The 15,300-nt window shown below is 38.0% G+C and overlaps 1 protein-coding gene across 19 annotated transcripts in view; it reads left to right on the forward strand.

Moving 5' to 3' along the window:
• Nucleotides 1-15,300, forward strand: part of EIF4G3 (eukaryotic translation initiation factor 4 gamma 3) — a 366,388-nt gene that overhangs the window by 155,344 nt on the left and 195,744 nt on the right. For 16 of the 19 annotated variants that reach the window (XM_078145637.1, XM_078145635.1, XM_078145636.1 and 13 more), the window contains one exon: nt 90-140. The exons of the other annotated variants lie outside the window; for them this stretch is intronic. Coding sequence is in view for 1 of the 16 variants with exons in the window: in XM_078145634.1 (XP_078001760.1) it covers nt 90-140 (51 nt within the window). In the remaining 15 variants the exon portion in view is untranslated. The remainder of the gene's footprint in view (nt 1-89; nt 141-15,300) is intronic. 19 annotated transcript variants of the gene reach the window in all.

The following is a 15,300-nucleotide window of genomic DNA, read 5'->3' on the forward strand; positions in this document are numbered from 1 at the left end:
TTGTTTATTTTTTGGCTTTCTAAATTTTTAATGCATATTCAGTTCATTAATCCTCTCTTTTTCTATTTTGTTTTAATGTATGTTTGTAGAGATATGATTTTTCCCCTGAGGACTCCTTTAGCTGCATCCCTGAAATTTTGGTATGTTGTTTCATCATTATCATTTTCTTTCACATAATTATTAATTGTTTCTATGATTTGCTCTTTGACTCATTCGTTATTTAGGATTTCCTTGTTAATTCTCCATTTAGGTTTGTCATTTTTGTTTGTAGTCCCTCAGTCAAAGACAGTTTTTACTGTGTTATGGTCTTTAAAGGATGTATTAACAATTTCTGCTTCTTTACATTTGTTTGCAACATCTTTGTTTCCTAATATATGGACAGTTTTCATAAAAAAGTCATTTTGTGTTGAAGAATATGTAAACTCTTTTGCTGTTTCCTTTAGATGTCATAAGTCTTTTAAGTTTGTCCATCAATTTGTTCAATTTGGCATTGACGCTTTTGTTTATCTTTCTGTTAGACTTATCTAAAACCAAAAGAGAAATATTGAAGTCTCTGGCCCACTATTGTCTTACTTATCCATGTCTTATAGCTCAGTTAATGTTTACTTTGTGAATTTGAATACTGAAGCATTTGAAGTATATAAGTTTATTACTGTATTGATTTTTTGCCAAGGTTACTTTCACTGTAATGTAGTTTGCTGTTTATCTTTTCTTATTTTAGTTTAATTTAATTTTAAATGTTTTTGCTTTGTTAGATAGCATGATTGCATTTCCTACTTTTTTGGATTCACTTGATGTCTAGTGAATTTTTTTCTTATTCCCCTCAGTTTTTTAGGGGGGGAAGATGTATCTTTGTTTTTTAATGGGTTTCTTATAAGCAGGAGATTGTAGGGTTTTGTTTTCTTATACAGTATGTCTCTTTTTTGTTTTATTGGACTGTTTAATTCATTCACATTTAAAGTTATGAGAGTTATGTTTATATTTTCTTTGGTTTATCTCCAGTATTAGTGGTTTCTTTTTTCATTCTTGCTGTAAATGTGGGACTATGTTCCTTTAGTTATTTTAATTATTATTTTTAATGTGGCTCTATTCACAAAGGCTCTTTTCCCCTCACCCCTGATCACTTCCTAATTAATTAGCCCTTTTTGGGTTTTGGTTATTGCCTTTTCTTTTCTGCTTTTATCTGATTCTTTCTTTCTTTTATTCCTCTCTATCAGGTAGATTTTCCCTCCCCTTCCTCCCCCACAAGTAATTCTGTTCATTAGTTTTTTAAATTTTATTTTTTTGGTAACCTTTTTCAGAGAAAATTTCTCTTACTTTCTTCATTATCCATCTTCTCTATACCCTCATTCTCTTGTTCCTGGGCCCTGTAATTATCCAGTCTCTCTCTATCTTCCCTGTTCCTCATGGAATCATCTCTTCTAAGCTATCCATTCTGGGCTGTCCCCCCTGACGGTTTCTGTCACTGACTTGTAGAATTGGCCTCCAGGATTCACCTTTTCCATTTTACCTCACTCTTAGGACAAAACCAACTCCTGTAGGTTACAAAGACACTGTCCCTTTGTAGGACGTTCTCCCTTTGTGTACATTTAGAAAGAAATTACTTACTGGTCTCTGCTGTCAGCATGCTGCTGTTGCTCTCCTTGGCTGGTGCATTTGTTTACCAGTCCTACATTTCTTTTGTCTGGAGTATTTGAGAAGCAAGTAATTTCTTCAGGCCTGTGTTTTTTTCCCCCTCAGAATGCTTCAAATGCCTACTTAATATTGAAAGTTCATTTTTTCCTTCTAGTTATGGTTAAGCTCGGACTTGCAGGATAAGTAATTCTGGGCAATATTCTGAGTTCCTTTGGTCTTTGGAACATATTTTTTCCCTTTCTCTTCTGTGTCTTCTGTTGGGTGCAGAATAGTCTTTAATTATTTGAATTTCCTTTCCTTTGCATTTCAAGGTTGTTTTTCTGATGACTTCTCCAACTTGTTCTTGAAGTGAATTGTTAAATTTAACTAATGTATGTCTTTGAGTTTGTAGCCTTGGCATTTTTTTTTCCTGGAGGTGATCTGTGAATTCTTTCAGTTGGAATTTAATTTTCTATGTTGAGAAGTTCTAGGCAGTTCTCTTGTATTATTTCCTGCATTATGATGTTAAAGTTTTTTTTTTCTATCATGTTCTTCTGTGAGGTCTATGATCCTTAGATTGTTTCTGTGCGTCCTGTCTTCTAAATTACCATGTTTTCTTTCATAGTGAGCATATTTTCCTTTCATGTTATTATTTTTACTTACCTCCTTCCAAATTGTCCTTCATTTCTGCATATTTGCATTCCCAGTCTATTATTCTTTATTTTGTTTCTTGGGTGAGTATTGCTGTTGTAGATTCTAGTTTTTCTGTTCTGCTTATTATTTTTGCTGTGTAGGACATACATTTTGCTGTCATAATTCTCATTTCTCTTTTAAGCCTATTAGGAATAATGTATTATGGGTCCATGTTTCCCTTGAATTACATAGAGTCTTCTGTCTCATTGAATCTTGGATCATTTTCCATCTTTTTTTTAACATTATTTATTCATCAGTGTCAGAATTAATTTACTAGATCTGGAGGCCATATTTCCTTCTGTTAATGTTTTTTTTTCTGCTAATTTTTCTGCTTGTATTTAAGGTCTTGAATTTGCCTCTTCTTGAGATCTTTGGTACTTTTTTTAGTCTTTTGTTTTCCTCATTGCTAACTTTCTGACTCTTGACTCCCTCCACTCTGATGGTAGTTTCTTGGAGGCTAAATCATCTTATACCATCTGAGTAGACAGAACTGGTCCCAGCTGATTATGGAGTACTTTCCCCCTGGCTTAGTGGACTGCACCTACACGTTGCCTTGTCCTGGTCCTTTCCTGCTCCTTCTATTCCTCAGCTCTCAGCCCTGGCACTAGGCTGACATTTTTGTGGTCTAAGTCTCTGGAGCTCTGAGAGATGGTCTGTTCTGAGATGTGCCGTTGAGGGGCAGCTAGATGGTGCTGTGGATAGAGTCCCCCCCCTCCCCCTCACCCTGGATTCAGGATGTGAATGTGGCCTCAGACACTTGATACTTACTTGCTGTGTGACCCTAGGCAAGTCACTTCACCCCCATTGCCTTGCAAAAAAAAGAAAAAAGAAAAAAAGATGTGCCATTGAGCTCTGTTTGAAGTTTCCCTGGTCTGGATGAGGCTGAGCTCCACTTTGTGGGGTATGGTTGAGTTCTGTTGCACACAGGCAGGGATCAGCTGGTGTGGCCTTGCTGCTGGTAGTAAGAGGTATGAAGGGAATTAGGTGCAGATGTTGCGTTATGGATTTCTTTCTTTCTTTCTTTCTTTTTTAATATGGCCCTAAATCATAGAGACAGCTGAAGTTTCTTTTATCTTTCATGCACGATTTCTGTTTTGGAAAGGTTTGAGAGGTAGAGAGGATCAAGGGAAATGTCTAGGCCTCCGTTTGTCTTATGGCCTGGACTCGTTCTGAGTGTTTTTTAAGCATGAATGAGTGTCGGACTGTGTTAAAAGCCTTTTATTCATCTTGAAATAATCATGCGGTTTTAGACGTTTTGGTTTTCAGGATGATTCTGTTTATTGTTTCGCTAACGTCGAACCACCTTTGCGACCCTGGCACTAATCCAACTTGGCCATAGGCCGTTAGGGGGCGCCACAGCGCACAGAGCACCGGGCCTAGAATCAGGAAGACCTGAGTTTAAGTCCAGCCTCAAGACTCTTTCTTCCTGGTTGTGTGACATTGGGCAAGTCACTTCACCCTTGCTTGCCTCAGTTTCCTCAGTGGGGATGATAATAGCATCTGCTTCCCAAGGTTATTGTAAAGTTTAAATGAGGTAATATTGGCAAAGAAGTTAGCACCGTGCCTGGTACGTAGCAGGTATTCAGTAAATCCTTTCTTCTTCCCTCCTTCCCTCCGTCTCTCCTTTCTATCCACCAGTTGCTGTCATCTGTTTGACAAGGTCTTGCTGTTGTTTTTCCAAAATAGCCAAGGCTGTTATGTTGTGCAGTGAGTAAATCTGCTGGACTTGGAGTCAGGAAGACCTGAGTTCAAATCCTGCCTCAGACACGTATTAATTTTGTGTCTCTGGAATTGTTGCCCTCTTTTTCCCTCATTTTCCACATCTATAAAATGGGATTAATAATAGCACCGACTTCATAGGGTTGTGGTGAGGATCAAATCAGATAACATGTGAAGCGCTTTGCAAACCCGAAAGTACTATACAAATTTTATTTATGTAATAACAAATTATTGTATATAATAAAATAGTAATTATTTTAAATTTAAATTTCTATCTTCTACCAGGCAAGTGAAAGAAAGGGCCGCTTTTTGTAACTGAAATAATATGAATATTGGAAAATAAGCTCATTGCCTGTAGACTCATAGGAGGTATCATTGAGACAGCCCTACTAGCAGATAAGACAAAAGGGATGACATGGGTCTTGTCCCACTACCCCATGGTTTTATTTTTTGCTGTTACATCTCTATATTTTAAAAGCTTTTCATCCCATATAGTTTGGCAGGTCTGAGTGTTTGTTATGGCTGCATCTAATAAGTAGTGTTGTTCTTAAATTTTAATGTCATTTCCACATGGTTATGGGCATCGCTTCTGTCTTGATTTATTTATTGAATTCTCAAGGATATTTCAGTATTTGTATTGGTGGTATGGAGATTTATTATCTTCTACTCTATAAAGGATAGTGAGAATAGTATATAAATCTAGCCATTTGATGATATTTTTTGAGGTATCTCATAGATGTTCAACTTTTGTAACCTGAAGTAAGTGATGTGTTGCAGTTTTCGTCTTAGTTTGCATTGATAGGTATGTCCAAATTCCTTAAGAATTATCTTCCTTTTTTAAAAAAAAAATTATTTCATTAAATTCTTCCCAGTTATATGTAAAATATTTTAAATAATTTTTTTCAAATTTTGAGTTTCAAATACCTTCCTCCTTCTTCTCTTTCCCCATTGAGAAAGCAAGCAATTTGGTATAGATTATACATGTGGGGTCATGCAAAACTTATTTCTGTATTAGCCATGTTGCAAAAGAAAACACAAACAAAAGAAAACAAAATAAAGTATGCTTCAGTCCTCTCTCTCTTGAGATGGATAGTAGTTTCCATCATGATTGCTGTGGAATTGTCTTGGATCATTGTCTCGATCAGAATACCTAAGTCTTTCACAGTTGATCATCTTTAAAATATTCCTTGTGCTGTGTGCAGTGTTCTCCTTCTGCTCATTTCACTTTACATCAGCTTAGGTAATTACGCCTTCCCAGGTTTTTCTGAAACCATACTGCTCCTCATTTCTTATTGCACAAAAGTATTTCATCGCAGGCATATACCACAACTTGTTCAGCCATTCCCCAGTTGATGGGCATCCCCACAATTTCCAGTTCTTTGCCACCACAAAAATTTCTGTATATATAGGTACTTTCCCCTTTTCTTTGCTGTCTTTGGGACACAGACCTAATTTATAGCCCTTTGGACAGAGTTCTAAATTGTTCTCCAGAATGGTTGGACTAGATCACAACTCCACCAACAGTTCATTGGTGTCCTCATTTTTTCCACATCCCCTCCAGCATGTCATTTTCTTTATCTTTCATGTTAGCCAGTTTGATAGGTATGAGGTAGTATCTCAGAGTTGTTTTAATTTCTTTTTCTGTGATTTAGAACATTTTTTATATGTTGATAGATTTAATTTCTTCTTCTGAAAACTGCCTGTTCATGTCCTTCAGTATTTACCAGCCAGAAAATGGTTCTTATTTTTATAAACTTGGCTTAGTTCTCTATATATTTGAGAAATGAGGCCTTTGTCAGAGAAATTTGCGGCAGATTTCCTCCCCAGTTTACTGTTTCCCTTCTAATATTAGCTGCATCAATTTTGTTTGTGTAAAAGCTCTCTAATTTCATGTAGTCAAAATTATTTATTTTACTTCTCATAATTTCCTCTATTTCTTGTTTGGTCATAAACTCTTTCTTATCATAGATCTGACAGATAAACTATTCTGTGCTCCCCTAAGTTATCTATGATATCACCCTTTATGTCTAAATCATTTATCCATTTTGATCTTATTTTTGGTATACAGTGTGAGATAATGGTCTATGAGTAGTTTCTACCAAACTGCTTTCCAGTTTTCCCATTAATTTTTGTCAGATGTTGAGTTCTTGGCCAAAAGTTTGGATCTTTGGATTTATGAAACAGTAGATTACTGTGATCATTTGCTATTGTGTATTGTGTACCTAATCTATTCCACTGATCCATCACTTTATTTCTTAGCCAGTACAGATTGTTTTGGTGATTATCACTTTGTAATATAGTTTGAAATCTGAAAGTACTAGGCCGCCTTTCTTCATATTTTTTTTCATCGAATCTTTTGTTCTTCCAGATGAATTTTGCTCCCATTTTTTCCCCTAGCTCTATGGAAACAAAAAATTCTCTGGCAGTTTGATTGGTATGGTACTGAATAAGTAAATTAACTTAGGTGAAAGTGTCATTTTTATTCTATTGCCTCGGCCTATCCATGAGCAATTAGTATTTCTCTAGTTGTTTAGATCTGACTGTTTTGTAATTGTATTCATATAATCCCTGGCTTTGTCTTGGCAGGTAGACTCCCAAGTATTTTAAAATTTTTCAGTTATATTAAACGGAATTTCTCTATCTCTTCCTACTAGGTTTTATTAGTAATATATAGAAATGCTGATGATTTGTGTGGTTTTATTTTATATCTTGCAACTTTGCTGACTTTAATTGTTTCAACTAGAGGATTCTCCAGGGTTCTCTAAGGATGCCATCGTACCATCTGTATGTATTCTTTTTCTCGTCTTATTGCTGTAGCTAGCATGTCTTGTACAATATTGAATAATAGTGGTGATGACGGAAATCCTTGCTTCACTTGTGATCTTATTGGGAAAGCTTGGGGCAGCTAGATGACACAGTGAGAGCACCAGCCCTGGAGTCAGGAAGGCCTGAGTTCAAATCTGGCTTCAAACTCTTACTAGCTGTGGGACCCTGGGCAAGTCACTTAACCCTAATTGCCTAAGGGAAAAAAGAAAGAAAGGAAAGCTTCAAGTTTATCCCAGATAATGACTCACTTAGATTGTCAGATTTATTGGCACGTAATTGGACAAAATGGGTCCTATTGATTGCTTTAACTTTATCTTTATTGGTGGTGCATTCACCCTTTCTGTTTTTGACACTAGTAATTTGGTTTCCTTCTAAATCAGATTAACCAATGATTTATCCATTTTACTGGTTTTCTCCCCCCCCCCCCCCCCCGTGCGTAAGACCACCTTCTAGTTTTCTTTATTAATTCAGTGCTTTTTTACTTTCAGGTTTATTAAACTCTCCTTTGACTTTCAGGATTTTCAAACATCTTATGAAAAGCTCCATTGATTCCTGTACTTTCTAGTGTTTTTAATAGGAAAGGGTATTGTATTTTGTCAAAGGCTTTTTCTGCATATGTTGATATAATTGTATGGTTTTGTATATTGTTATTGATACGGTAGGCTATGCTGATGGTTTTCTTGTATAAATGCCACTTGGTGATAGTATATGATCTTTTTTCATATATATTCCATTAATATTAATTAAGGAAATTGGTCTACAGTTTTTTGTCTCTTTTTTTTTCTATCCCTGGTTTAGGTATCAAAACCATGCTTATGTCATAAAACGAATTTGATAGGATGCCTTCTTTACCTGTTTTATTAAATAGTTTATATAATATTTGGATTGATTTTTTTCCTTAAATGTTTTGGAAGAATTACACTTGTGAGTCCATTTGGTCCTGGGGGTTTTTGCTTAGGGATCTCATTGTTCAGTTTGTTTTCCAAGATAGGATTATTTAGGTATTCTATTTCCTTTTTTGTTAATCTAGAAGGTTTATACTTGGTAACTGTTCATTTAGATTGTCAGATTTATTGGCATATAATTGGACAAAATAACTCCTAATGATTACTTAACTTCATCTTTGTCTCGCTAGTTGCTAGATACCTTTACCATTTCCAGCTTGAGAGCTCTGGAAACTTGTGCTGCTTCTGTTGCTATCACCAAGCCCCACCACTCTGGGCCAGCCTCCTCCTACCATGTGACACGTCTCTCACACCTTCTCTGTTGTCTTGGGCGGACCTTTTGTTGGCTGTGCCACTGCAGAATTTGATTTGAGGCATTATTTTAAAGTTGTTTGTAGGGGAATGTTAAAAGAGCTCAAGTGAGTGCTTTTCCTACCCTGCCATCTTGGTTCTGCCCTTAAAAGCCCTTCAGAAAATGTCATTTCTTTTGGCAGCGACCTGATCTGTAATCATTACCATAAAACTCCTTAGTTTTTATAATCAAATCCACATGACCTGGCCCTTTATCAGCTACTTTCTTGGACAACATTTTATAGGTTGAATTTGTGCGACTTTCACCCACTCTGACTCTTTTTTATTTCATTCTTTGCTCTTAGTTGTTTCACAGGCTCCAGCCTGTTTAGTTCTGGTCCCATCTCGTTTTTTCACAGTCTATTTAAAATTTTTGTGCTGCTGTGTACCCTCTTTATATTGCCCGTTTGAGCAGTAGATAGTTTTTTTTTAATCCATTTGGTTTTTTCTCTCCTGTCGAGTTTCACAAGACTTTTGAATGAGTAGGTAGGTCTTCCTTTTGGAGGCTCTTCAGTATTCTGGGGTGTTGTACAATCAGTATAATGTATGTAGAAGACATCAGTCTTTAGGACATTGAGACTCTGCTGGATATGATTTGTGTCAAACACCTTTTGCTACAATGTGTTCTGTGCTATGCCTTGCTTGATATGGATAATCATATAGTGATTACACACAGTTTTCTCTGCCCTATCTCTTGAGAAATCTTGTATAATTTTTGAAAGAGACATGGGAGGCATCTTGTTTGGAGAGAGCCTGTAGGATGTCACTTGAATCTGCGGAATGAAATGCCACTTTAGAGTTTGTTCACAACATGCGTTTTTGAATCTTTCTTATCCTTGATGCCTCTCAGTCTCTTGTACATCTGTAAAGCTCTAGTGTAGTGCAGAACATCACTGTGACAGCCTGCTCGTCGTCTTCTCAGCCTTTATCTAATGTGCTCTCCTTGGACTGCTAGATTATTCCAGTGAAGAATTTTTTAATATGGATTTCATGGGCATATGTAGGTTGATATTTCCATTTTCTCCATCCTTTTTGGGGTTGCAGTGGGGTGGTGGTGTAATAAGGATCAATATTTTGTGCACCTTTATATGTTGTTCTTTTGAATACCTTGGAGAATTAATTCCTTTAAACCTTCAAGATTATTGCTTCTATATTTTGTCTGGATCATTCACTGTTTCCATTTTCATTTTATTCGGTGTCCTTTCCAACTGCTTCATGCAGCACATCTAGGATTGTGATTTTGGGAGTCCAAAAGTGGTGACTCCAAGGTTTGGGATGGTAAAAAATGTATGTTCTTGATAAGTCTATAGGTGTTTTTCATATTTTTCTCCCCTTTTTTTTGCCTTTTTTTAGGATCATCTCTTTATTATATAAATTGCCTTTGTTTATTATGAACTTAACAAACATGAACATTTCAATATGTCAGGAAAAGAGTATCATTTGTGAAAATATGAAGTATGTACATGAATTAGGTATGCTCATTACCAAGTGACTACTAGTGGTGAGCCTCATAGTAAGCTTAGCTACTTGTTGGGTATAGAGATACTCTGTGCATGGGAGTCCGTTGGAAGCCCGTTTCACCAGTGGAGAACTTGCCGAAGTTTGCTTTCTGAAAATCTGACCTTCTGTCCTCCCTCCCTCCCTCCTTCCCTTCCAAAAGTATATTAAATTTAATAGGGTAATAATCAAACCCCCATGCCTGTCTAGGTCTATGTATTTGATTCTGAATACCCTTAGGATGACTTTATTTAGTCCGGTCTCTCTACACCTCCCTTATACCTTTTTACCCTTTTTATTACTTCTTGCTGGTTTGTAAGGTGGTGTTGCTCATGATCTTCACTTGTTCTTTTCCATAAGATTTTTCAAATGAGTTTGTTATGGAATGGAGTTACCCGTAGATTCCTTATCTCTCTAGCTAGGAGTTACAGCTTTTTTCTAAGCAAGGTTGCTTCTAGGTTTTCATTTTCATTGTGGCAGTTGATTTATATCAATTTAAAATTTTTTCAGAAATGGTCATTATCAATCTTTATTTCTTTTTAGCTGTGTGACCCTGGGCAAGTCACTTAATCCCAATTGCCTAAAAAGTGTGTGTGTGTGTGTGTGTGTGTGTGTGTGTGTGTGTGTGTGTGTGTATTTATTTCTTTTTCTGTTTTCTAGAGGAAAGAGCTCATCAGAATAAGGTTGGGATATTTTAATTTTATGCTAAATGCTTTCCCATTTTTATTTTGACCAACTTTTATCTTGAAGAAATTTTTCATGATATATAGATCTGAGGCTTCTATTGGTTATAAGCCCTTGGGATCTCATGTCTTTCCTCTGCATCCTGTTTTTCTAATTTTTTAAAAAAACTTCCTTATTTGTACCTTTGCATCGATGTCACTAAATATTAAAGTATATGTTGATTTAATTTGGAGAGTTTTGTCAAATTCCCAACATAATTTTTCTACCTCTTTGTCTGTGTGACACATAATAGCATATAAGCTACTATAGAAGTGATTTGATGGTCATATTTTTGCAAATACGTATTGTGATGTTTCATACAATGATATTTTTCTCATTGCTTCTGGACCTGTAATAAAACAACTCTTCCTCACCAACTCATACATATGAGCCATTCTTCAATGTAGTTATAACCTTTTTTTCTTCAAGATTCATTTGTAGCAAGAATGCAAAAATCAACATGATTAAAATCCTTTAGTGTATTATAACCACTCATTGCATCGCTAGGCACAAGGGTCTTACAATGGAGAGTATCAGTAGAGCAGTTGACATCTGTATGTTCTAAAAATTCATCACCGAGATCATTTGGAGATCAGCTTCTTCCACCCACACTGGTTGTTGGGTAGCAGAGATCTGTTGTGGTTGATGGCATACTGAGAAGCCTTTGGAGTGTTGTAAAACTTGCTATGTTGTTGTCGTCGTTGTTGTTGTTGTTGGCCAAGCCTTGGATAGCCCACGGGCTTTATCTTGCTACAATAAGACATTGGAGAAGGAGGAAAGCTAGCTAATAAATTTAAATTTTTTTCCATTTTAAATTTAAAATGTCAGACTCCCAGCCATATCATTTAGGGTTCTCCATGATTTTTCTAGCTCTGTTGCACACTCTTCCCTTCACATGCTCTGTGTTCTGGCCAGACTAGACTACTAACTGCTCTCTATGCTCATCTTGCCCCTTCCCATCTCCCATTGATTCGTGGTGGCTCTTCTTCTGTCAGGAATATAATTTCTCTGAATTCTTGCTTTTTGAAATCTTTCTCTTCCTTTAAATTGAAGTGACTTTTCTTTCTCTTCCAGACTGAATATGTTCTCTTTCTCCCCTAATTTACTTATGTAGTTCATTATTTTGACCTCCTTTTTAAATCTGGATCACGTTTTCCACCTTTATTGTGGTTCCATGTGTATGTTGGATTTAACTCTCTTGGAGAGTGAACATTGTCATTTTTCATGTTTTAGCATCTTAAGTGCCGTACATCTCAGAACCTTACACAGAAGAGGTCTTTTAACAGTTCCTGTTAGTTGGCTTGAACTTCATTATTCTAATGCTTAATGAAAACAGGTCGTATAAATAGGTTGAAGAAAAAGTGTTTCAGCAGTCTTTGCTCCTTTTAAGACTGAACATTACTTCGTTCACTGCAGCAGACATTTCTTGATATGTTTATCCATCTATATAAAGATGTATTTTCCAGTACTGTACTTCATGATGACGTTTACTTTTATTGGATCCATATGTGGGACACCTGCTCCTATCTACCTTGTCAACTGGAACTTCTTCTTTAGCTGTTAATTCTGCAGTTTGGCAAAAAGCTGGTTCTAGAGAATAGCTTAGGCCACTTTGATGCAACAGACAGAATTCCAGAGCGCAGGAATCAGCTTTGCTGTTTTACAGCTGGCCTTGAAATATCGAATTCATGTGACTCCAAAAGACTATGTGGATGGATGTTCACCTTTTAGAGTATAACTCCGTACTCATATGTATTTGACTAGGTTCAAAAGACTTATTTTCTGTTTGTTGCCTTTTTCTGTCTCTAACAGGATATGTCTTTCCTGGATGTCCATTGTGCATATCACAGTCCTTCCTATCTTGTTTTCTGAGGTCAGATATGAAGGATTTGTTAGGAAGATTGTAACAGTTTTGGATGAAGATGTTGGTCAGATACATAATTCATTAGTTTTGATTTTGACTAATATAGCTGCATTCCTGGTGAGGAATATAGAAGGATGGATGAATGCTTTCTCTCTCTTCTCTCCCCCCCCCCCATTTCTTGTCCACCATAGGTACACTATCTTTGGTATGGTCAGTGGATAGATCTAGCTGGCCAGAATTGGGGCTCTTAGAACTAGGCTGCTCATATAGTTGAATAGCTAGCTAGCATTGGGAACAACATCTCTCTCTTCACTGCATTAAATAAGCCTGATGTTGGAGAGGGAATGCTGGCTCAGGGCCTGGCTGGGGCCCGTGGCTGACTGCAGGATATTGTAGACAGGGTCATATTGAGGACTAGCATCTCACAGTGTTGCCCCGTTTGGATATGTCAGTATTTGTTTTCGTGGGCTACCACGTCTGATTTTAGTGAACTCCATACTTTTTGATAATTTTAAATACCACTGGGTTGACAGTAGATTTCTGGGCTGCTTATACTTTCTGGTCAAGAATCTAGTTCCTAAATTGTGTAGTCTCCTGAGTTTACCATAGCTGGGGCTTGCAGTACCTGCAAGTTGTATCTCAAAGATCAGAAATTTGTTGTGATCTAGGATTTAAGGGGTGATTTGGGGAATGATTTTGGAAAAGAAGAGTTTAGCTTCTCATTTAATTGTAGTGAGAATCTAGCTTGTATTTTGGTGTCTCAATTCCATCAGTTAATCAGTCAGGTGCCTCCTCTGTGCCAGGCACCGTGCTAAGCATTGGGCATACAAAGAAAGGCAAGAGAAGGCCTCTCTTCCAGTAGCTTGCCATGTCTTGGGGAAACAATACGAACAACTATGTACAAACAGGCTATTTGCAGGATAAATTTGAGATAACCACCAGAGAGAAAGCGCTATAATTAAGAAGAGTCAGGAAAGGCTTCCTGTAGAATTTTATCTGGGACTTGAAGGAAACCAGAGAAATCAGGAGGCAGAGATGAGTAGGAAAAGTGTTCCAAGCATGGAAGAAAGCCAAAGAAAATTATCAGTTGGGAAATGGACTGTTGTATCTGGAGGCAGCTAGGTGGTGTCATAATGCACAGAGTGCTGGACTTGGAGTCTGGAAGATCTGAGTTCAAATAAGGCCACAGACCCATACTAGCTACGTGAGCCTGGGTATGTCAATTTATCTGCCTCAGTTCTCTCAATTGTAAAGTCAGGTAATAATAGCATCTGCCTCCCAAGGTAGTTATGAAGATCAAATGGAAGAATATATGTAAACAGCTTAGCGCTGAGCCTAGTATTCAGTAGGAGCTTAATAAATGCTGGGTCTCTTTCCCTTTTCCCCTTTTGTTTGAAGAGATAGTATAGAGGCCAGCGTCACTGGATCAAAGAGTATGTGGCTCTGAGTGAGGTGTAAGAAGGCTAGAAAGGTCTCAGGAGAGGGTCATGTCTTTTATGAAGGCCAGACAGAATAGTTTGTATTTATTTGATTCTGGAGATGACACAGTCAGATCTGTTCTCTTGGAAGATCTTTTTGACAGCTGGGTGAAGGATGAGCTGATGTGGGGAAAGACTATGGAAGGCCAACCAAGCAGCAGACAGGTGTGACAGGCCAAGAGGTGACGAGGACCTGCGCCAAGATGGCGGCAGTGCTGGGGGACAGAAGGGGTGTTAGGAAGTAAAAATCAATAGGCCTTGTCAACACATTGGACACAAGGGTAAGAGAGAGTGACAAGGGAAGGATGACCCTTAGGTTGTGACCCTGAGTGACTGCAAGGACGATAGCACCCTCATCACTAATAGGGAAGTTTGGCAGTGGGAAGATCTAAGGTATCTCATGCTTAGTGAGCGTGACCTGGATGAAGATTCAATGAAGTCAGGAGAGAGCAGTGTCACAAAAACCTAGAGAGGAATCAAGGCGGAGAGGGAGATTGGCTTTTATCAAAGGCTGCAGAGAGAAAGCAGTGGATAGAGCACCAGCGTTGGAGTCAGGAGGACCTGAGTTCAAATCTGGCCTCAGATACTTGACACTTACTAGCTGTGTGACCCTGGGCAAGTCACTTAACCCCATTGTCTAGCCAAAAAAAAAATTGAAGAAGAAGAAAAGAAAGCATGATGCAGATTGAAAAAGGGCCGTAGATTTGGCAGTGAAGATGTCATTAGGAACTGTGGAGAGAGCAGTTTCTGTGAACTTAGAAGCCAGACTATAGAGAATTAAGAAGAGCTGGAGAGGAAGCTTGAGGCACCTTTCTCAAGGAGGTTAGCCACTAAGGGGAGGGGAAATGTAGGATGAGAGCTAGAGGGAATGGATGGATCACCTTAGAGGGTTTGGGCATTTAGGGAGACATGAACCTGTTTATGGGTGGTGGACAGGGGGATGTTGAAGACAGGCGAGAGTAGGGATGATGGGAGAGGCCATGTGTTGGAGAAGATGGGATGGAATGGGATCACTTGTGCATGGAGAGGGGTTTGCCTTAGCAAGAAGGAGGGCTTCTTCTTCCTGCAAGACACGGATGAAGGTAAAGATAGTGGCAGAAGGTTTCTGGATGTTAGGAGATTGAACTTCATGCCTGGCCAGATATGGTGTATTCTGTCTTCCATTATCATGCCTGTAGTATTGAAGGATTCACCATAGCTTTGTTTATAGCTGAAGGCAGAATGTGTGTGTGTGTGTGTGTGTGTGTGTGTGTGTGTGTGTGTGTGTGTGTGTCTGTGAGTGCACAAGCATGTATGTATGTGAACACACAGTCAGATGGATGAGTGGGTGGACGTCCTTTATAACCTCTTTCATGTTAATATTGTGCATAGGCACTGTGGTGCCATCCAGATGGGTGAATGGGTGGCACAGTGGATAGATCACCAGACCTGGAGTAGGAAGATTTGAGTTCAGATCTGGTCTTGGATACTTCCTAGCTGTGTGACCCTGGGCAAGTCACTTCACCCTGTTTCCTTCAGTTTCCTCATCTGTAAGATGAGCTGAGAAGGAAATGGCAAACCAATCCAGTATCTATGTCAAGAAAACCCTAGA

This window comes from Phascolarctos cinereus, unplaced genomic scaffold (genome assembly GCF_003287225.1).
Source record: "Phascolarctos cinereus isolate Bilbo 61053 unplaced genomic scaffold, phaCin_HiC Scaffold_726;HRSCAF=1367, whole genome shotgun sequence".
Lineage (NCBI taxonomy): Eukaryota > Metazoa > Chordata > Mammalia > Diprotodontia > Phascolarctidae > Phascolarctos > Phascolarctos cinereus.